The 24,357-nt window shown below is 45.8% G+C and overlaps 1 protein-coding gene across 3 annotated transcripts in view; it reads right to left on the bottom strand.

Annotated features, from left to right (window-relative positions):
• LOC120932444 (A disintegrin and metalloproteinase with thrombospondin motifs 2-like) overlaps window positions 1-24,357 on the bottom strand; it is a 1,658,079-nt gene that overhangs the window by 616,203 nt on the left and 1,017,519 nt on the right. For all 3 annotated transcript variants that reach the window (XM_040344802.1, XM_040344801.1, XM_040344800.1), the window contains exon 15: window positions 8,120-8,200. In XM_040344802.1, the coding sequence (XP_040200736.1) occupies window positions 8,120-8,200 (81 nt within the window). The remainder of the gene's footprint in view (window positions 1-8,119; window positions 8,201-24,357) is intronic.

The raw sequence follows: 24,357 nt of genomic DNA, 5'->3' as shown, positions 1-24,357 counted from the left end.
ATTCACGCACAAATCCTCAGTTTACACCAAGACACAGGGAACTAGTTACAAGCTCCTGTCACGATGGTACAGGACACCAGTACTGCTCCACAAGTTCTTCCCGGCGACGTCTGATCTTTGCTGGCGCTGGCGGGCGGACAAGAGGACACTACTACACATCTTTTGGTCCTGCCCTGGTCTGAGTCGCTTCTGGCGGGTGATCCGTGAGGTAGCCCAGAAATTCTGGGTTCGCGTTATACCGGATGACCCGGCGTTCTTTCTCCTGCACGTATCTACCGTCCCGGAGAAGGCATACAAAAAATCGGTAATCAGACACCTTTTGGATGCAGCAAAGGCCTGCATCCCACTGCACTGGAAGGCCACGCTCCTGCCGACAGTGTCCCAATGGATCACGAAGGTGGAGGAGATAAAGCACATGGAGGATCTTATCCTCACAGCACACAACAGGCAGGAAAAATTTTCAGATACCTGGCAGCTATGGAATATCTTCATCTATTCAGCTGAGGGCCAGGCATTTAGAGAGCCCACGGCTGATGAGTGAACGTTACCATACCAGTATGATTCCTCCCCAGACCGTCTCCACAACAGGGAGCGAGTCCACAAAGTAGGGGGACTACCCCTACGGTGAGCCTATATGCAAGGTGACCTTCCCCCCCTGCCCCCCGCCCTCTACCCCTGACCACTCTTTCTTTCTTCCCTCTTTCAGTCCTGTTATTTTTTCTGGAATTTTCTACTCCCCCACACTGGGGCTTTTTCCCTCTCTCCTTTTCTCTTTCTTGATATAAAAAGAAAAAGAAGGGACCAGTCGCGTGGACCCGACACTTGACTACGACTCGACAACTACGCCCCCCTCTTTGGGAAGGAGACACCCTCTGGGAGTCACCACTAGTTTCATCGGGCGACGGAGCCCAGGTGCTCTCCTGGGGCACACATGTCACTTTACGTTTGCGCCACACAGTGGGCGCCTACCATGATGCATCATGTAGTGTGTAACGTTCTATTGATTCCGTGTATTGTTGTTATTTAATTATCCTATCACATGTACTGTATGTACTATTGTACCATGTCGGCCTTGTTCCTGTTTATAAATAAACAAATTTAAAAACATGTCACTCAGTTACCCAAAGAACCTACACATAAACCACAGATAATCAAATGCCACAGTAAAAAGACACACAAAAAAAAAAAACTGTAAATAAAGTATAAAACTATAAATATAACTAATTATCTTTATATTTAGGGGAGTGCACAAAAAAGGTGCATACAGGAGACACGATACGGGAGAGAGGGTGGAAAATCTGGAAAAATTTAGATCCAGGTCCCATCTAAAATATAACCTTTTGTGGGACCTTAGTTCTTAATTAAAAGATTCGCCAAGCTTCTCTCCCCAAGAGCAGTGTCTCTCTGTCACCTACCCATGGCAAATGAGCCAGGCTTTCAATGCCCAAGAAATGTCTCTGTGATGAGAATCTCTAAAAAGACGTGAAGCATTAGAGATATATTTAACATTTGGATTATTTGAATAACAGAAAAATTAGACTGCACCATACAGTATTAAAAAGACAATAATTTCTAGGCTCAAAATTGCAAAACGGAGAAAAAAAAAGTTACCCAAATTGTAAATAGGTGACACAAGAAAAAGTATTACCATATTTCAAAATTAAACCAAAATGACAGCCCTAAAATAACTTTTCTACCTCTGATGTGTAGGGATGTGTAATACATAAAGGCTTTTTACATACATACTTGCATCCTGACTGCACATGTGTACTGTATGTATACATGTACGCATGTATGCAAGTTTGTGCGAAGGGGAGCCTATTATTTATTTTCTATGACAGTTTTCTATTTTTTGTATATTTTTACTTTTTTTCTCTATTAAAAACTATCACAAGGGGGCTAATAACTAGAAAGATGGTAGAGCTAGGTCTTCTTTATGGAGACATCAGGGGTCTACCTTGCTACTAACCAGGGCCGTTTGAAGGAATTTGGGGGCCCCAAGCAAAATGAATATGGAGGCCCCCCTGCACGCACACACGCAAAGCCCCCCTCCCCATGTTTTTTTTACTCCCCCTCCCCCTCTCTATATTCTTTTTACCCCCCTCCATACCATCCTGTCTTCAGTCCAGTGCCTCTTCCAATTTGGCACTAAGATTGTACAGGAAAATAACAACCAGCAAAACATTAACACGCATGTTTGGAGAGCCAGAGCACGGAGTCTTGTGACCAGTGGACGGTGTAAGGTTCTGAAAGAGTACCCCTTTATGTTTTTAACTAGAATAAATTTGAAATCATTTATTTGTATGCCTACATAGAGAAGACCGCAGAAGAATGTGTAGATGGCATTTAACTTAGATTGATAAGATTGTAGCCTGCAATTAGCACCATAAACATAACAAGAATGTGTTTGTTATCAGGAAATACCAGATTATCTGATATTAGTGTATCATTACTGAAGACAATAGAATTACCTGCAGGCAAAATAGCATACGTGTTGTTTGAAACCTAACATGCTATTGTATTGTGTAAACATTGTGTCCTGCTGTAATTGGCTGCACCGCAGGGGGGTTTCCTAATGATGAATGCATAAATATGCTGTGTGACAAATAAACCAGTGTTAGTTGAAATCCACCATAATACAGAGTGGCTTTTAATTATCCGATGCGCATCAAAGGTTCTTCCACACACCCAAGAGTCCAACCCGGGTTCAGAGGAACACCATCAACCTTACAAAATGGTACCAGGAGTGGGGTCTTTCGTTTGACAGTGTAGGTAGAAAACTTTGCAGCTTTGCAAAGCACTCTCACTTACTCTGTCTCGATTGACCTTGCTGTATTATTTTTTTTTTTTTTTTAAATAGACCTCGAGGACCTGCTAGGTTGGCAGTCCTGGGCTCTTGCTGTATTATTTGATTTTTTTTAAATAGACCTCAAGGACCTGCTAGGTTGGCAGTCCTGGGCTCTTGCTGTATTATTTGATTTTTTTTTAAATAGACCTCGAGGACCTGCTAGGTTGGCAGTCCTGGGCTCTTGCTGTATTGTGTTGGTTTAGCATGCCAGAATATTAAAGGAACTTGTGCACTTATTTATATTGTTTATATTGCTAGGTAAACATTGTATATATATGTAGCATTCCATTTTATGGAAATAGATGGGTTGGAAACACTAGGGTCAGAGCAGATGGGAGAGGAATTCCCCTAGTCCTCAGGTGCAAGCCACAGCCCAGTAATCCCCCCCCCCCCCTGTTCCTGACAGAAACAGGACACCCAAGTGAGATAAGGGACAAGGAAAAGAGACAGGTGAGCTGAAACCTGACTGTATGTAGGACTCATCCAATGTACATCCTATAAGGCCACACTGGGATCAGGGGTGGGGTCCAATAAAAATAGTTGGCAAGATGCCAAATCAAATAAACAGGAAGTTTATTTTGAAAAATAGATTTTTGCATTTGAAGTTTTTTATAAACATCGCATCTTAAAGGAACATAACACTTGAAATGCTTATTAAGCCTAATCTGTGTATTAGTGAGCAATTGTAGTGATGCTGATAACACCCTGTTCTGAGGCATTAAAAAAAAAAAAAAAAACACATTTTATAGTTTATAAATTTCTCGAAGAGGGGATACTGGATATCACCCTACAACACCTCTATAAACCCTGTAAAGAAAGCCGATGGAACTTACCGTTTTATACAGGATTTGAGGGAAATTAACAGTTTAGTTATACCTAGAGCACCAGTTTTACCTAATGTGCCATACCACAGCCACACCATCTAATGCTACCCATTTCACTTCATAGTGATTGGTTTAGCAAATGCGTTTTAGGAGAGGGCATCCCCTTGTGGACGCAGCCCATCTTTCGGAAATGTATCCTTCATGGCCAGCGACTAACCTGGTGGATGATATCCTCAGGGTTATGTACCTTTGTTGTCTATGCAATTATGCTCCAGACCACATTGTGAGCCCACCTGCGAGACACACCTACACATAGATCAGTCCTGCTACAGTATACAGTACTCTCTGGAGTTCAGTTGAAAGGACGGGTTGAGTTTGTACCCAGAAGGACACTCTGTATTCTGAGTCGTTGGATCCTTTACTCGGGGTCGGTGGATATATATTTACATAGAGAGACAAAGGGTTTTTTGGTTTCATTTAAAGGGCCAGAAGTTTGTTTTACTTCGGCAGGTAAATCAATCAAGCAATAAGTTAGATTGATTGGCTGTTTTCAGCTTTCCAGGTTCTTACTGAGTTAGCCATCCTAGCATTTGAGACTCATATATGGAAACAGAGCAGATGGCTAAGAATGTTGCATTACAGCCCCGGACACTTGATGGGTCTGTGCAACTCACAGATTCCACCTAGTTCTGGCCCAGTATAGCTGGGAAAAATAATTCAACTTTAAGGACCCCAGAACGAGAAGAACAAGTGGTCCACAGGGGGCAACTTTGGAATCAATGTGATCTTTTATGTCTGCCAGCCATTCTGACCCCTCCACAGCCCTACAGCCTGACACATGCAACATGTCTTCAGTCACAAGCAGTCATGGCTGCCCTAGTAAATGAACATGGATAGAGACAGGGTCCACCACAGTTGGTTTTTTAATATACCGCTTCTTGTTTTACCTGTTACCAAAAGGTGTTACGAAGGGCTGAACTTTCCTTCCAGAAATATAAGATATATCCGGGTGCCCAAGTAAAGGTATCTGAAAAGTGCTGTGGTTGTAGCACCCAGACCTGGCCTCCTCATTATGTCTGTATGCAGGGGACAATTGTAAGACTATGACAGGTGTCCTCACCAAAAAAAAAAACACATGGTGGAGAGCTGTGCCCTGGATTTTTCCCCAAAGGTGGTTCCAGTTCAGGGTATGCCTCCTGAGCGATGGTGGTAGGGGATGGCAACATAATTTACCCTGGGCAGACCAAATACAATGTTACTTAAAATATTCACACCCAACACATGTCTGCTCAAAGATTGGGCGGATATGGAGTTAATCCAAAAGCTAGGATTTTAATGCCTTTTTGGGATTAAATAGAACAGGGCGAGGTAGTGTCACAACATGGCTGTATACACATTGCTCAACGGGACACTTCTCCCAGGTCATTTATGACTTCCACTGTTTTATCTGATGTACACAAGGGTTTTGTAGATTCTGCTGTTATTTGAGTGCATTTGCAGAGTCAGCTACTAGAGCAGCCAGCACATACCCAAATGCCAGTACTAAACAACTTAAATAGCATAGATCATTCATTACTAGATCTCCAGACACATGCCACAGAGAGAGATTTGAAGGTTTGGATGGGGGATGACTCGGAAAAGACCATAAATTGACTTTTCCTCGAAGTGGGGAAGACATGTATGCCCGCAGCTAGTGCTCCTTTGTTTATAGCCCAATACCATGGGGTAGGTCATAGAGGTTGGCAGAACACATGTGAAATTTTACTGAATATGTTTATTGCAAACATAACCAAGCTTGTTAAAGCATATGTGTCACGGTGCATCACATGTGTCAGTAATAATCCAAACATACCACACAAGGTGAAACACCTCCCATATTCTACTACACCTTTCACTCATCTGCAAATAAATTTCACCCACATGTTAAAGAAAGGGACAGAGCAAGAATACCTTTTGGTCATCGTGGATGTATTCTCACGATGGGTGGAAGCATTCAAAACCACAAGAGAAGACACACAGACAGTAGTGTGCATACTCACGCAGGAAATCATTCCTAGGTGGGGATGTCCATTGCAAACAGTAGAGCCACAGGGGGATATTTCCATGAATGGGATAAAATGTTACCAGTAGTTCTTGCCAAGATCAGAATGACCCCTGTAAAGCCACAGGGTAGTTTCCATTTTTATAGGTAGACCCTTTCCCACCCCTTGAGCGAGAACACCCCGTATCTTAGAAGCAGGAGATCTCGATCAGATACAAATAAAAAAAAAAAAAAAATAAAAAAAAAAAAAGTGTCAGAAAGTTAATTGAAACTTTAGACCAAGTTGAAAGAAATGTTGCTCGCACATCTCTTCTTTTTGTTCACAGAAACCAACATATCCCTTTGGACCTCCTACCAATAGAAGTCGCGGTGACCCGGACAGCCATCCTAGTGGAGAATCCCCAAGCCAGTCGAGTAAAAAAGGTCAAGGTGGATTGTGTGAAGCAAGACAAGACACAGATAAAGCTTCAGTACCAGACCAAGGAGGTGAAGCAGGTGTTGTAAATCCTCGAAAAAGCGAATACAGCAAAATGACTTTGTTTACTGCTCAGGATTCTGAGAAACGCTGGACACTCCTGGGGCTGACCACACTTTCAGTGTTCCCCCAACATGGATCCATAACACTGATTATTATGATATAATCGCGCAACATAGAAAGGAAGTAAATAAATTACAACAGGATGCCAGGGATATTGATAAAACATGGAGCCCGTTTGGTGGAGGAGATTTTGGCTTAAAAGGGATCTTCTCCGGCTTAAAAGATATTGTGATGATTATTATAAAGATACTGATTGTTGTTTTTGTAGTGTATTTAACTATCAAATTAATGCTTTGTGCTATTGGCAAAATGACTAGCTTAAAGGCAAGAAAATGTGAGGATCTTTCTATGAGTATGGCAATGATTACCACAAATCAGAAATGGTATAATGAGTGATCAATAAATACATCCGTATGTATGATCAAAGGAGGGTTTTGTAAGGTTCTGAAAGAGTACCCCTTTATGTTTTTAACTAGAATAAATTTGAAATCATTTATTTGTATGCCTACATAGAGAAGACCGCAGAAGAATGTGTAGATGGCATTTAACTTAGATTGATAAGATTGTAGCCTGCAGTTAGCACCATAAACATAACAAGAATGTGTTTGTTATCAGGAAATACCAGATTATCTGATATTAGTGTATCATTACTGAAGACAATAGAATTACCTGCAGGCAAAATAGCATACGTGTTGTTTGAAACCTAACATGCTATTGTATTGTGTAAACATCGTGTCCTGCTGTAATTGGCTGCACCGCAGGGGGGTTTCCTAATGATGAATGCATAAATATGCTGTGTGACAAATAAACCAGTGTTAGTTGAAATCCACCATAATACAGAGTGGCTTTTAATTATCCGATGCGCATCAAAGGTTCTTCCACACACCCAAGAGTCCAACCCGGGTTCAGAGAAACACCATCAACCTTACAGACGGATTTTTGTAGTTTAGGTGGATGAACATAAATCAGCTTTGTGAGGAGATCACACAATTTCTAACAAACACACAATAGCACACTAGCAGCTGCAGACGAGCAGCCTCTGACGTGGGCCTGCTGAGCTTTGAATCCATGTGCCACATACCTTGAATGAGGGCACAACAGAAGGGGCAGAATCTGCAAGATAAGGAGAGCCGGGAACCACGAGTAGCAGGGGGCTGGGCCCACACATGACGTCACGCCCCTACTAGCAAGAACTGAGTCAGAACCAGGTGTCTTCTCGTCAGAACACTGGGAATCGCAAGCAGCAGGGGGGCGGGTCGCACACGTGATGCCCCTACTCACGGCTGTGCAAGCTTTTCATCTGCGGTGAGGATCAGGGAGCGAGCGGGCGCACGTACACACGCAGCGTCACTGTGGGAAACCCGCGGTCCCAACTAACAGCTGCGGACCGGGCAGAAGCGGCATTTAGCGATGGCGGGCTGATTTATAGGAAGCGGTGGCGCTCTGCTGGGACCCCAGGCCAGCTCGGGGCCCCAAGCAGTTGCTTGCTTTGCCTGTCCTGTTCCGACGGGCCTGCTACTAACCCAAACAGATCAAGGACAGAGAATCCCCAGATCTCCTACACTTGGCAGATGTGCAGGAACTTTGACAGCTCTGAACCCGAAAGTGCTCAGAGTGGTGGATATTCAAGGGTTAACTGTGCCCATCATTAGACTGAAAACAAGTCAGTCTAGTTACCAATCTAGTCTTCAGGCCTCCCCAACAAATAACAACTGCCTCCTGGACACATCTTCACCTGATAGGACAGGGGGCATAAACCGCAATAATACCTTGATAACAATTCAAATTTCTTTTAACTCTATTCAAAACTTAAACAATTCTGCCATTAGATAACTGCTAGAATTAAAAAAAAATCCGCTTCTACTTACCAAAGTTATGAGTGGATGAATCAGTTTCTTGAATAAGCAAATGGCGGGCAGAAGCTGGAATTTCAAATACCCGAATGTAACCTTTTAAGAATAAAAAAGTAAACTATAATACGCAGGGTAAAAACAAATCTTAGACGTAATGTAGAACTATGTTCAAAAACATATAATGCAGCCTAACTAGTTAAATCATTTTCACTAGTTTGCTTAGAAATGTAAAAAAAAAGTTAGCTTTGATTAGTCCATCAGCAGGACTCTTACCTCACTTCTTGCAATACCCCATGGAAATTAATGCTGGTAATGTACCTGGCAGTAGACAAATTTTCTGTCAACTCCACCTAGGGCATGGGACAAACATTTAATTTGGATACTTCAATTAGTTTCCTGAAGTGATTGCAGAATCCCAGGATTCCAACCGATTTAGGGAGTATTATGGGACCAACAAAGGGCCAACAATTTCTGTTACTCCTCTAAAATGGCTTTTCTCTTAAGTTCAGGTACCCGATAAAGTTTTTTTTTTTTTTTAATGTTTATTTATACACAGCAAGAAACTGGTCCACATGAACCACAACAGGAACATTACAGTCATTGTATCATCATATGCAAAGAAGTTTGAATAATAAAAATAAAAGAAATTTGAGATACAGAAGAGGACAACTTTGCGGGGATAATACCTGCCATAAATATATAGGTCATCTTACCCGGGTGAGTCCCCTCGGTCTCCCATCTCTACTTCCCCATCAGCTCCACCCCCGCTCAACTCCTGGCGAGAGTCCAGAGCCGATGGGGCACGACATGCTAGTGAGGTCCAGCGAACACAGCTCTCCCCATTTTCCTTTTTCTAAGTGTCAGTAAGTTAAAGAGGGTGAGAAAGTAGAGTGCAAAAGTCGCACAGAAAGCAGCTAGAAGATGAAAGGATAAGGTTGTACAGTGGAGAAGCTGTAATAGAAAGGGGATGGTAGGGAGGGAGGGTGGGGGGGAGTCGCGAGTCTGGCCTACTCAAGTTCGGGCCATAACCGGGTTTCAGTGGCCCCCTCCAGGAGTTTACCCTAATCGTCCGTTTGTCTTCCTGTCCGGTTCCAGTCTCTGATCGTCACCTTCTAGGGGTTGCCCCTGAGGGCTTGGCCCTCTTCAGAGTACTTAAAAGAGTTCCATAATCTCCACGTCTGAGAGTACAGTTCAGTCTTGTCTTGTTTTGTCAGTATCAAGTCTTCCATTGTGTTGATGTCGTCCACCTTCTGTATCCACATGGCAACCGTCGGTGGGTGTGGGGATCGCCAGCAGAGCGGTATGCACGCCTTCGCCGCATTCAGTAGGTGGCGAACGATCGATTTTTTGTATGTCCGAGCTGGGGTATCGTTCACGTGTAAGAGAAAATACGCCGGAGCATTCAGGACCGTACGATCCGAGAACATTTGCGTTATTCGCCTAATTTCACTCCAGTATGTCTGTAGGCGTGGGCAAGACCAGAACATGTGCAGTAGGGTGCCCCTGTCTGCCTGACACCTACAACAGGTGTCCGGCACCGACGGAAACAGACGGTGTATTAGGTATGGGGTCCTGTACCATCTCGTTAGCAACTTAAAGTTTGTCTCCTGTGTTTTTGCACAAATCGACGACTTGTGTGTGAATCTAAGTATATGTCGCGTCTGAGCTGGTGTAAAATGGCATTCCAGATCCCTTTCCCATTTACCCAGGCTCGGGATCCGCGTGCATCATCGATAGGGCGTGTGGTAACGGCTCTGACTCCGAGCATATCTCCTCCAAGGACGTAAGTGTAAGTCCAACTTCGGAGGGTGGTATTAGCGTTCGTAGGAAGTGACTCAGCTGTCCAGTTCTCAGGAAATCTAGTCTATATTGGCCCGTAGGGTCCATCGGCTCGGCCGCCGTTCTCCAACGGCCTGCGCCGCTAAAATGTGAAGCCTGGAACAGGCCCGAGTCTCTCAGTGCGCGGAACCCGGGGTCTGTCATGCCCGGTGTAAAGGATGGGTTGCCCAAAATCGGGCGCAGGGGGGAAGCAGCCGAGGATAGGCGAAACCGCGCCAACAGCCCAGAACATACCGTGATAGTGTTACTAATAAGTGGGTGACTGTTTACGTCGTTTGGCTTCATGTCTTGGCACCACTGGGCAGACCTCAGCTGTACGTCGCATTGCGCCTGCTCCATCCGCGGCCACAGCTTAGTCTGTCCGTGGCGGCACCAGTCTACCAGTCGATTCAGCTGCGCCGCGTAGTAGTACATCCTAACATTGTGCGCCGCGAGGCCCCCCACAGTTCTTGGGTAGGGAAAGTATCGACCTGCTAATTCTGGGGTGTCTGCCCGCCCACAGGAATGTCCCAAACATAGACTGGACTCGTCCAAGATAGGCGGCCGGTATACATATAGGGAGGGCCTGTAGGAGATATGTAAATTTAGGTAGCACCGTCATTTTAAGGATACTACACCTCCCGAACCATGAGTGAAGGCCCGTGGTCCACTGATCCAGCTGTTTCTGTACCTTTTGAAGTAGTGGGGGGAAGTTAAGCTTGAAGATGTCAGATATTTTGGGCGGTATGCGGGTCCCGAGATATGTCAGGGCTGTGCTTGTCCATTTCAGACCAAAACGTTGTTTAAGGGTCTGTAAATGCGCTTGGGGGATCCCTACTGCCATCGCTTCAGATTTAGTCATATTAATTTTCAGGTTGGAAAGCCTACCGTATACGTCAAATTCCCGTAGGAGATTTGGCAGCGAGGATGTTGGGTTTGTCAGGGAAAACAGCATGTCATCAGCGTAGGCTGAGACTTTGTGTTGACAGTTACCTATAACTACTCCTGTGATGTCAGGGTTATGTCTGACATGTTGTAGGAAGGGCTCAAGTGTTAGGGCAAAGAGCAAGGGCGACAGCGGGCATTCTTGTCTGGTCCGGTTCGAGATCGGGAAAGGGTCCGATGTTGTGCTATTCGCCCGTACCCTGGCCGAGGGGTCTACATAAGCTGCTCCTATCCAGCCCATCATCCTCTGTCCCAATCCTATATGTCTGAGCGTTGCAAACATGAATTGCCAGTTCACTCGGTCGAACGCCTTCTTGGCGTCCGTCCCGACAAACACTGCAGGTGTCTTGGTAGTGCTGGTGACATGTAGGAGGTTCAGGACTTTAGTCGTGTTGTCCCTAGCTTCCCTAGTTGACACGAAGCCCACCTGGTCAAGGTGTATTAGGTCTGGGAGGTGTCGTTGGATTCGTGTGGCCACTATCTTGGTGAATAATTTAATGTCTGAGTTTAGAAGTGATATGGGGCGGTAACTTACGCACTGACCTGGGTCCTTTCCTTCCTTGTGTATCACCACAATTTGAGCTTGAAGGGTGGAGGAGTGGAACTTTCCTCCCGTGCCCACAGCATTGAACAGGTGTAGCAGTCTGTCCCCCAGAGATGGGAATAGGGTCCTGTAGTAGGGAACAGTGAGACCATCTGGGCCCGGGGCCTTGCCAGGCTTGGTGGATTTCAGAGCCGCCTGGAGTTCCATCATAGTGATTGGTTCTTCCAGCAGCTCTCTCACTTCTCACTCACAGATTTCAGCTTCGGCATTCGGGAGTCGGAAATGTAGTTCAGGGACCGGTCCGTTATTGAGGTCGGGGATGTGGGGAGGAGATTGTATAAGTCTTGGTAAAAGTCTTTGAATTCATTGGAGATTTGCTGGGGGACAGACACCCTCCCTCCCTTTCGTGTGGCAATCTGCGCTGTTTGAGTCCGTTTATGTTGTGCTTCAAGGGATTGTAGCTTCTGAAGCAATGAATTAAGTTGTTCTGTCCTCTGCTTCTTCAACCGTGACCCGTTCTTAATGAGGATCCCTCTTACTACTGCCTTGTGGGCTTCCCACACCACCCCCGGGTCACTATCCGCGTTGGTGTTTGTGTTGAAGTAGTGTCCCACCTCCCTCACCACCTCTGTCATAGTGTCTTTGTCTTGTAGTAGGCCCTCGTTTAGTCTCCATGGGTGTCTTCGGTCAGTCAGGGCGTCCGTCAGGCCGTAGACCAATTGTATCGGCGCGTGGTCTGACCATGTAATGTTACCTATCAAGGTTTTTTTGAACCGCCGATAGGTGCCGGTGAGGAATCAGGAACATGTCGATCATTGAGTAGGATTGATGGGGCTTCGAGAAGAAGGTGTAATCCTTCTCGCCCGGGTGAGTCAGACGCCAAACATCCACCAGTTGATGCTCATGAAGCGTTGCGTGCACTCGTTTACGGAGGTCTACCGACAGAGCCGACCTCCCAGCGGAGGTATCCTCCAGTGGGATCAGGGGGATGTTAAAATCACCTCCTATTATCAGTTGTCCTGTCATGAAGCGCGTCAGTTGGGTCAGTCTTCCCGCGAGAAACCTGTCTTGTCGGTCGTTAGGGGCATAGATGTTTGCAATTGTTACTTGTGTCTGTCCTATGCATCCCTTAACCACTTGCCGACCGCGCTATAGCAAAAATACTGCTACAGCGCGGTCGAGTAGTTCTGACAGGACGTCCCTGGGACGTCCTCGTGCACTTCCTCGTCTGCGCGTCCACTACGACGCGCACGCGGAAGTGTCAATGCTCGCCGCGTTCAGGGGATCCGACGCTACACGGATCACGGTGAAGAGCCAATGATAGCGGCTCTTCACCACCTGATCGCTCCCTCCAATGAGGGAGCAGTCAAAATGTATACATAGAGAGGTCATCAGGAGGTCTTCTTCTCTTCTCTCCTCACACCGATACAGCGTGTGAGGAGAGAAGGGATTTTTTCAAGTGAGTGACATCTATATTGTGCCCAGCATTGCCACACAGTGCCACTACCACTACCCATCAGTGCCCCTACAGTCCCAATCTGTGCCACCAGTGCCACTACAGTCCCCACCAGTGCCCATACAGTCCCCATCTGTGCCACCAGTGCCACTACAGTCCCCACCAGTGCCACTACAGTCCCCACCAGTGCCACCTCTGCCACTTCAGTGCCCATTGGTGCTGCTAGTGTCTGTCAGTGCCGCACCAGTGCCACTACAGTACTCATCAGTGCCGCCAGTGCTCTATCAGTGCCACTACCGTGCCCAGTGCTAATACAGTGCTCATCGGTGCTGCCAGTGCTCATCAGTGCCACACCAGTGCCACTACAGTGCTCATCAGTGCCCATCGTTGCCACCAGTGCCACTACAGTGCTCATCAGTGCCGCCAGTGCTCTATCAGTGCCACTACCGTGCCCAGTGCCAATACAGTGCTCATCGGTGCTGCCAGTGCTCATCAGTGCCACACCAGTGCCACTACAGTGCTCATCAGTGCCCATCGTTGCCACCAGTGCCACTACAGTGCTCATCAGTGCCACCAGTGTCCGTCAGTGCCACTACCGTGCCCAGTGCCACTGCAGTGCTCATCGGTGCTGCCAGTGTCCATCAGTGCTCATCAGTGCCACTACAGTGCTCATCAGTGCCCATCGGTGCCACTACAGTGCTTATCAGTGCCGCCAGTGTCCGTCAGTGCTACACCAGTGCCGCCAGTGTCCATCAGTGCCATCAGTGTCCGTCAGTGCTCCATTGGTGCCACCAGTGCTCCATCAGTGCCACTACAGTGCTCATCGGTGCCACCAGTGCCCATCGGTGCCACCAGTGCCACCAGTGCCACCAGTGCCACATTAGTGCCATCAGTACCACATCAGCGCCACTATAGTGCTCATCTGCACCACTACAGCGCTCATCAGTGCCACTTTGTCACCACAGCCCACAGTCACCAGTATGGCAAAAAGGTTTTTTACCACTCAGCAGGCATACGAACATATGTGCTTGACCGACGAGAGCAGCGGGGAGCTCTCTGATTCAGAATATGAACCGGTTGTAAGCAGTGGGTCTTCTTCAGATTCAGAGGAAGAGCCAAGTGTTCCCATGAAACGAAGACGTATTGACATGGAGCAGCAGGCTACCACAAGTAGCGCTGTGGCGTCAACCAGCAGCTCAGTGCGATCCACCAGAAATGCAGTGGCATCAACTAGCAGCTCAGTGCCATCCACCAAAAATGCAGTGGCATCAACTAGCAGCTCAGTGCCATCCACCAGAAATACAGTGGCATCAACTAGAAGCTCAGTGCCGTCCAGAATAAATGAAGTACCACTGCAGCAAAGGCCAAGAACCAGCACAGTGTCATCTCAGCCCCAAAGGGTTAGGACCCATGCTAGCCTTCCCTATGCCCTTGAAAACCCTATTTGGCTTCCCCCCAATTCAGGAGCAGCAAACATCCCCCCTTTCACCGCCCAGCCAGGTGTTAAGGTGAACACAGAGAACTTTGCCCCTATTGATTTTTTTCATTTAGTTTTTACCCCAGACCTATTATCCTCCATCGTGGCCCAGTGCAACCTCTATGCACAGCAATTCATAAGAGACAACCCTGATTCAAGTTACGCCCGTCCCTATAAATGGAGAGCATTGACAGTGGAGGAATTTAAATTATTTTTAGGCCTAACGTTTAACATGGGGATCTCAAAAAAAAATGAATCATACTCATATTGGTCCAAAAAACCCATCCACCACATGCCAGTCTTTTCATCCACTATGTCAAGAACCAGATACCACACGATAATGTGTTTCCTCCATTACAACGACAACACCCAGTGCCCTCCCCGAAATGACCCATCACATGACAAATTATTTAAAATTCGGCCACTTCTAAAAAAAAATTCTGAGAAATTTCCCCAGTTATTTGTCCCTGACCAAAATATTTCCGTGGATGAGTCATTGGTCCACTTCACAGGCAGGCTTGGCATCAAGCAGTACATCCCAAACAAAAGGTCCCGATATGGGGTTAAGCTCTACAAGCTATGTGACCGGGTCACGTGGTACGTCTACGCCTTCCGGGTGTACGAAGGGAAGGACACCCAACTGCATCCCCCTGAATGTCCTGAATATATTGGAGTCAGCGGAAAGATTGTTTGGGAGCTTGTATATCCACTCTTTGGAAAGGGTTACCACCTTTATGTGGATAACTTCTATACTAGCTTGCCCCTCTTCCGCAACCTTCACCGGATGGGCACTCCAGCGTGTGGTACAGTGCGACCCAATAGGAAGGGTTTACCGCAAAGGCTCATTATGGAAAGACTGCAAAAAGGGGAGACGGCGTCTTTGCGGAATGAAGAAGTATTGGCTATCCGGTGGAGGGACAAACGAAATGTACACATGCTCTCAACGATACATGATGACACCCACGTGGAAATCCTCAGAAGAAACGGCCCTGTCCAAAAACCGGCATGTGTTCAAGACTATAATCTGTTCATGGGGGGAGTCGATTTCAATGATCAGATGCTCGAACCCTATCTTTCCACAAGAAAAAGCCGCCATTGGTATAAAAAAGTCTCCATATATCTTTTCAATTTGGCCATTTACAACACTTATGTCATTTACCGTAAATCTACAAGGACCCCCTTATCTTATCTTTATTACCAAGAAGAAATTGTCTCCTCCCTTTTGTACCCTGAAGACTCACCAGATGGCATTCGCTCCGATTGCGTGAGCAGACTCCATGAACGACACTTTATTGAGAAAATCCCCCCCCATGAATCAGGCCGAAAACGTCAGAAGAGATGCCGTGTGTGCACCAAAGCAGGAACTAGAAGAGACACTACATATTATTGCCCTGATTGTCATTCCCAACCAGGCCTTTGTTTCAAACAATGTTTCCGCCGTTACCATACTTTACTAGATTATTAGGAAAGTATGGTAAACGTAATTATCATTTACGGCCACACCTCTTATGCCACTGTACATACCGCTGCCTGCTCCTGAACTGACCCTGGCTTGTTATACGACTACTCTTCTGCCTAACGATAAACTGTACCTACTCTGCCTGCTCTGGAAATGACTCTGGCCTGTTATACGACTACTCTTCTGCCTAACGATAAACTGTACCTACTTCTGCCCGCTCTGGAACTGACCCTGGACTGTTTGACCACGCTTTTTGCCTGCCCCTTGGATTGATCTTTTACCCTGCTATGCTAGTGGGAACACAGGGGTCTCACATATGTGAGGGGCTCCAGAATAGTTTTTCTGGATGAAAAAACTAAATTTTTAGTTTTCTCATTCCCAGATTAGGGTCTGGTTGCCCGGAGGCTTCAAAGAGATTTGGGTGGGAGAAGCCTCTACCCCTGTCCCCATTCTTTCCTGGCCTGCTACTTGGACCATGTTCCTGCTTACTACCAGGACCAATATTTTGGCACTGCTGGCAATGTTTCTACTTGCACTGGCCCTGGACTATATATGGACAGTATCCCTGCCTGTACCGACTATGGACAATATTCCTGCCTGCTGCCTGGACAATTCCATTCACTGTCGCTGACCACGTCCCTGCCTGCTGCCTGGATCAGGGCTCTCCTCCTGTGGACAATTGCACTACTAAAATCATAGGTAATCCTTTTTTTTTTTTTGAACATTCAGCTTTTATTGAAAAGAAGTCAAGAAACAGGTTACATAGTATGTCATATGCAAGTACAGATACATCAATAAACAATGTGATACCGTGTGTACATGAGTCAAGAGGATTGTAGAGTAATCCCATTTTAAGCAAATCAATAGATCAAAGGTTGAAACTTAATCTTCCTAAGCATGCCCCAAAGGGTCTAAAAACTGGTGATGTAGTTTCGCCTTGAGCCTGTGGCCTAGGTCATCTTCAGGATTTAGAGGGGTGTCATCAATAATGCGGCCTAAGGTTGCAACGGTTCATCAGCATACATTGCACATGGAACCATGTATGAGGGGGATTAGAAAGAGGAGAAAAGACAGGGGGAAAGGGAAGCGAGTAAGAACGGTGGAGTACCCCAGAAATGACACGGGGAGGGAGGGAGGGGGAGGGTGTACATCAACACGCCAACACCTGCCCTCCAGTCAGGAACGTAATCCTTTTTTTTAACCCATTACTCAGCAGAATGTATTTTAGGGTGTAATTCTTGGTATGTAAATGCTGTGTTAGAAATATGAAGGGCCTTCAAAAATGTGATAGATTGTAAGGAAATTGGATGTGTAATTTGTGTCCCTACAACACCTGATGGTGCTTCTTGGATGTTGGGTCTCTATGTGGCCACGCTATGTAAAAGTCTCACACATGTGGTATCGCCATACTCAGGAGGAGCAGGAGAATATATTTTGGGGTGTCATTTTTGCTATGTACATGCTATGTGTTGGAAATATCCTATAAATGGACAACTTCGTGTAAAAAAAATGCATTTTAATTTTTTTTCCACATTTTCCAAAAACATTGGCAAAAAAATGAACTGTTCAAAAGACTCATTATGCCTCATAGATTATACGTTGGGGTGTTAGCTTTCCAAAATGGGGTCACTTTGTGGGCGTTTCCATTGTCCTGGTGCTCCAGGGCCTTCAAAAGTGTAATAGGTGGTTGAGAGATTAGATGTGTAATTTATGCTCCTAGAATGCTTGAAGTTGCTACTTCGGTGTTGCGCCTCTGTATGTGGCCACGCTGTGTAAAAGTCTCACACATGTGGTATCGCCATACTCAGGAGGAGCAGCAGAATATATTTTGGGGTGTCATTTTTGCTACGTACATGCTATGTGTTGGAAATATCCTATAAATGGACAACTTTGTGTAAAAAAAATGCATTTTCATTCTTCTTCCACATTTTCCAAAAACATTGGCAAAAAAATGAACTGTTCAAAAGACTCATTATGCCTCATAGATTATACGTTGGGGTGTTAGCTTTCCAAAATGGGGTCACTTTGTGGGCGTTTCCATTGTCCTGGTGCTCCAGGGCCTTCAAAAGTGTAATAGGTGGTTGAGAGATTAGATGTGTAATTTATGCTCCTAGAATGCTTGAAGTTGCTACTTCGGTGTTGCGCCTCTGTATGTGGCCACGCTGTGTAAAAGTCTCACACATGTGGTATCGCCATACTCAGGAGGAGCAGCAGAATATATTTTGGGGTGTAATTTTTGCTATGTACATGCTATGTGTTGGAAATATCCTATAAATGGAAAACTTTGTGTAAAAAAAATGCATTTTCATTTTTTTTCCATATTTTCCAAAAACATTGGCAAAAAAATGAACTGTTCAAAAGACTCATTATGCCTCATAGATTATACGTTGGGGTGTTAGCTTTCCAAAATGGGGTCACTTTGTGGGCGTTTCCATTGTCCTGGTGCTCCAGGGCCTTCAAAAGTGTAATAGGTGGTTGAGAGATTAGATGTGTAATTTATGCTCCTAGAATGCTTGAAGTTGCTACTTCGGTGTTGCGCCTCTGTATGTGGCCACGCTGTGTAAAAGTCTCACACATGTGGTATCGCCATACTCAGGAGGAGCAGCAGAATATATTTTGGGGTGTCATTTTTGCTACGTACATGCTATGTGTTGGAAATATCCTATAAATGGAAAACTTTGTGTAAAAAAAATGCATTTTCATTTTTCTTCCACATTTTCCAAAAACATTGGCAAAAAAATGAACTGTTCAAAAGACTCATTATGCCTCATAGATTATACGTTGGGGTGTTAGCTTTCCAAAATGGGGTCACTTTGTGGGCGTTTCCATTGTCCTGGTGCTCCAGGGCCTTCAAAAGTGTAATAGGTGGTTGAGAGATTAGATGTGTAATTTATGCTCCTAGAATGCTTGAAGTTGCTACTTCGGTGTTGCGCCTCTGTATGTGGCCACGCTGTGTAAAAGTCTCACACATGTGGTATCGCCATACTCAGGAGGAGCAGCAGAATATATTTTGGGGTGTAATTTTTGCTATGTACATGCTATGTGTTGGAAATATCCTATAAATGGACAACTTCGTGTAAAAAAAATGCATTTTCATTTTTTTTCCATATTTTCCAAAAACATTGGCAAAAAAATGAACTGTTCAAAAGACTCATTATGCCTCATAGATTATACGTTGGGGTGTTAGCTTTCCAAAATGGGGTCACTTTGTGGGCGTTTCCATTGTCTTGGTGCTCCAGGGCCTTCAAAAGTGTAATAGGTGGTTGAGAGATTAGATGTGTAATTTATGCTCCTAGAATGCTTGAAGTTGCTACTTCGGTGTTGCGCCTCTGTATGTGGCCACGCTGTGTAAAAGTCTCACACATGTGGTATCGCCATACTCAGGAGGAGCAGCAGAATATATTTTGGGGTGTCATTTTTGCTACGTACATGCTATGTGTTGGAAATATCCTATAAATGGACAACTTTGTGTAAAAAAAATGCATTTTCATTTTTCTTCCACATTTTCCAAAAACATTGGCAAAAAAATGAACTGTTCAAAAGACTCATTATGCCTCATAGATTATACGTTGGGGTGTTAGCTTTCCAAAATGGGGTCACTTTGTGGGCGTTTCCATTGTCCTGGTGCTCCAGGGCCTTCAAAAGTGTAATAGGTGGTTGAGAGATTAGATGTGTAATTTATGCTCCTAGAATGCTTGAAGTTGCTACTTCGGTGTTGCGCCTCTGTATGTGGCCACGCTGTGTAAAAGTCTCACACATGTGGTATCGCCATACTCAGGAGGAGCAGCAGAATATATTTTGGGGTGTAATTTTTGCTATGTACATGCTATGTGTTGGAAATATCCTATAAATGGAAAACTTCGTGTAAAAAAAATGCATTTTAATTTTTTTTCCATATTTTCCAAAAACATTGGCAAAAAAATGAACTGTTCAAAAGACTCATTATGCCTCATAGATTATACGTTGGGGTGTTAGCTTTCCAAAATGGGGTCACTTTGTGGGCGTTTCCATTGTCCTGGTGCTCCAGGGCCTTCAAAAGTGTAATAGGTGGTTGAGAGATTAGATGTGTAATTTATGCTCCTAGAATGCTTGAAGTTGCTACTTCGGTGTTGCGCCTCTGTATGTGGCCACGCTGTGTAAAAGTCTCACACATGTGGTATCGCCATACTCAGGAGGAGCAGCAGAATATATTTTGGGGTGTCATTTTTGCTACGTACATGCTATGTGTTGGAAATATCCTATAAATGGACAACTTTGTGTAAAAAAAATGCATTTTCATTTTTCTTCCACATTTTCCAAAAACATTGGCAAAAAAATGAACTGTTCAAAAGACTCATTATGCCTCATAGATTATACGTTGGGGTGTTAGCTTTCCAAAATGGGGTCACTTTGTGGGCGTTTCCATTGTCCTGGTGCTCCAGGGCCTTCAAAAGTGTAATAGGTGGTTGAGAGATTAGATGTGTAATTTATGCTCCTAGAATGCTTGAAGTTGCTACTTCGGTGTTGCGCCTCTGTATGTGGCCACGCTGTGTAAAAGTCTCACACATGTGGTATCGCCATACTGAGGAGGAGCAGCAGAATATATTTTGGGGTGTAATTTTTGCTATGTACATGCTATGTGTTGGAAATATCCTATAAATGGACAACTTTGTGTAAAAAAAATGCATTTTCATTTTTTTTCCATATTTTCCAAAAACATTGGCAAAAAAATGAACTGTTCAAAAGACTCATTATGCCTCATAGATTATACGTTGGGGTGTTAGCTTTCCAAAATGGGGTCACTTTGTGGGCGTTTCCATTGTCCTGGTGCTCCAGGGCCTTCAAAAGTGTAATAGGTGGTTGAGAGATTAGATGTGTAATTTATGCTCCTAGAATGCTTGAAGTTGCTATTTCGGTGTTGCGCCTCTGTATGTGGCCACGCTGTGTAAAAGTCTCACACATGTGGTATCGCCATACTCAGGAGGAGCAGCAGAATATATTTTGGGGTGTCATTTTTGCTACGTACATGCTATGTGTTGGAAATATCCTATAAATGGACAACTTTGTGTAAAAAAAATGCATTTTCATTTTTCTTCCACATTTTCCAAAAACATTGGCAAAAAAATGAACTGTTCAAAAGACTCATTATGCCTCATAGATTATACGTTGGGGTGTTAGCTTTCCAAAATGGGGTCACTTTGTGGGCGTTTCCATTGTCCTGGTGCTCCAGGGCCTTCAAAAGTGTAATAGGTGGTTGAGAGATTAGATGTGTAATTTATGCTCCTAGAATGCTTGAAGTTGCTACTTCGGTGTTGCGCCTCTGTATGTGGCCACGCTGTGTAAAAGTCTCACACATGTGGTATCGCCATACTCAGGAGGAGCAGCAGAATATATTTTGTGGTGTCATTTGTGGAATATACATGCCAGGTGAGAGAAATAACCTGTTATAATGACAATATGGTGTGAAAAAAAAAAATCCTAATTTTGCAAAGAATTGTGGGAACAAATGACAACTTCAAAAAACTAACTATGCCTCTTACTAACTACCTTGGAATGCCTACTTTCCAAAAAGGGGTCATTTGGGGGGTATTTGTACTTTACTGGCTTGTTAGGGTCTCAAGAAATGAGAGAAGCTGTCAGTATTCAGATGTGATCAAATTGTTCAATTTTCAGAAATTGGTACCATAGCTTGTAGACCCTATAACTTTCACCCAGACTAAATAATTTCCCAATTTTTTTTTTTTTTTTACCAAAAATATGTAGCAGTATACATTTTAGGCCAAATTTATGAGGAAAAATTACTTTTTTGCAAAATGTTATGATAGAAATGAAGAAAAATTCATTTTTTTACAAAATTTTCGTTCTTTTTTCATTAATAGCGGAAAAAAAAAAAATCGCAGAGGTGATCAAATACCACCAAAAGAAAGCTCTATTTGTGGGAAAAAAAGGACAAAAATTTCATTTGGTGTTGTATGACTGAGTTATTGTCATTCAAAACGTGAGAGCACCGAAAGCTGAAAATTGGTCTGGTTAGGAAGGGTGTTTAAGTGCCCAGTGGTCAAGTGGTTAAGGAACAGCGAGCGGCCCTCCGGGTCCGTTTTCATCCCTTCTAGTGTCCACGGGACCCTGGCCAATATAAGGATGGACACCCCTCTAGACTTTGCCTCCGTGTACTGAGAGTGGTAAACTATAGGATAAAACCTATTCTTTAATACAGGGAGATTGTTGTCTCTAAAATGCGTCTCCTGGAGTAGGACCACGTCCGCCCTCATCCGGCGCATGTCATGTAGGAGCATTCTCCTCTTTTCAGGGATATTCAATCCCTTGGCATTTAGTGACACTACTGTTAGCGTATCCATACTCGCAACTCGGGGTTAGGGTAGGGGGGGGGGGGAGAAGGTCAAGGTTGTGGATAGAGATTCCTCAGAGGAGGTAGAACAGAAAGGAGAGGGAGTAGGTAGAAAGAGTTCCGCCGCGTAAAGACAGCGGGTGAGAGAGGATTAAGTTAGGAGGCCTGCACTAGAGTGTGCGGCAAGAAAAAGAGTGTCTAAATTAGTCCAAACGGCTATAACACTCGCCAGTCCTAGACTGGGAATCGAGTGTAGGCCTATGTGGGTAGGTGGATAGACAAGCCCAGCGAGACGAGCTCCCGGCCCCCCCCCCCCCCCCCGGCCAGTAATAATGATAGTATCAATGCAGGGCATTACAATCTATTCAATATGTCATTTAGTGTAGTTGGTAAAGAGAGGTCTAATTATGCATAGCATCATGAAATCTGAGATTATATTAACTTATAAACAAACAGGAAACAGCAACAGCATTCCCACCCCCCAACAGGGGGGACGATCCACACCCCAATATGGTTAAATTAACATTCAGGACAACAGCTTCACAAGGGCCAGTCCAGCCACCCGTCCCCCCCCGCACCATTTCATGTACATCCGAGCAACATCCCCTTTGGACCTCAACATGCAGTGCTCGAATAATCCGCCTGCCTCATTAAGTAACGGTTCACCCCATCTAGTGTCACCACTCTTGGTACAATCTACCATATTATTTAGGGGCAGTTTGAGCCGGTCTGCCTCAGGGGGCAGCTTAGATGATGACCCATATTTCCGGAGGTCTCCAGGTCTGAGTGGGGCGCCCAACGGCGGTGGGCTCACTTGGCTGTGGTGCAGAATCAATCATCACCATAGATTAGCCTGGGGTCTAATAGGTAGCCATCCCCCCCCCCGGAAGGGATAACCCCTGCGTTCCCCATGGGTCTGATGTGGTTCTCCCTCCATTGCAGGGCTCACGGATCCCCCTCCCTCAACATCGCGGGGTGTCTGCCCCCGTGTGGCTAAGTAACCGTCGGGTTGTGGGTTCGGGCCTGTTTTCACTGGGGGTTTCCCCTAACAATGGGCAGGCCGGGGCGGCCTCCCAACGACACCGTTCCCCACCCCGGTTTGCAGATCTCCTATGTATCAGGTCCCCAGTTTCACATGGTGCTTGGAGTTTGGACGGGGCAATCCGTTTTAGTTGCCATCCCCCTCCCCCTCCCCTCTTGGGCATGTTGGTGACTGGCCGCAGCCGGGGTGAGGTCTCTCACGTTGATTCTGCATAGCGTTCGCTCCCAGTTTTTTTGAAGGGTGGTCCTGCAGGGGTGAGAGCTCGGTATGGGCACCAGACGGCCTTCCAGCCCTAATGTGAGGAGCCCCCTCCGGGGCACGGGGCGGTGTTGTGTGGCAAAGTTACATTAACAGGGGGGGTGAGATCAAAGTATGGATAGCGGGTTGCGGCCCAAGGCCTACTCACAGTTCAGTCGCGCTGTCCTCCTCCTGAAGTGGCTCTCCGTCTCCCCCTGCCCTGTCTCTGCTGGCGTGGTGGGTATGGGACCCCAGCGCCGGAGGGGCCCGATCTCCCGGTCAGCCTAGGCATCAACTGTAGCCAGTCCGGCACCGGAATCCGATCCGCTCCCAGGAACAAGAAGAGGCCGGGGAGGTCCGCCGGTGTCTGCAGGGTGTAAGCTCGGCCTTCCTTACGGAAGGTAGCTGACAGAGGGTATCCCCATCTGTATGTGAATCCGTTTTCCTTGGCCGGCTCCAGCACGGCTTCAGCATCGCCCTACGGCGCAGCGTTGCTCTTGACAAATCAGGTAGTATCTTCACCTGGGCTCCCTCCACTGCGACCTCTCCATGCTCCCACGCCATACGGAGGACTCGTTCCTTCTGCGCGTAGCGCAGCAATCTGCACACCACATCTCTAGGCCTGTCCTGTTCTGGGTTTCTCGGGCCTAGGGCCCTGTGTGCGCGGTCCACCTCTACTTCCTCCGCCGGCTCCCCCAGAATCTCTCGGAATAGGCCTTGTAGCTTCCCCTCCAGGGCCTCCGCTCCTATCGTCTCCGGGATCCCGCGGATCTGAAGATTGTTGCGGCGACTTCTGTCCTCCACGTCCTCCAGGTGGAGCTGCAGGGCGATCGCCGTGTCTCGGTGTTGGTCTCGCGCCCGCTCCAGACCCGAGACCCTCCGCTCCAGGTCAGCCAGCGACGATTCGCCCGTGGACACTCTTTCTGTGAGTGTGGAGACCTCCGCCC

This window comes from Rana temporaria, chromosome 3, assembly GCF_905171775.1.
Source record: "Rana temporaria chromosome 3, aRanTem1.1, whole genome shotgun sequence".
Lineage (NCBI taxonomy): Eukaryota > Metazoa > Chordata > Amphibia > Anura > Ranidae > Rana > Rana temporaria.
The sequence above is the reverse complement of the archived record's forward strand: the minus strand, read 5'-3'. Positions and strand labels throughout refer to the sequence as shown.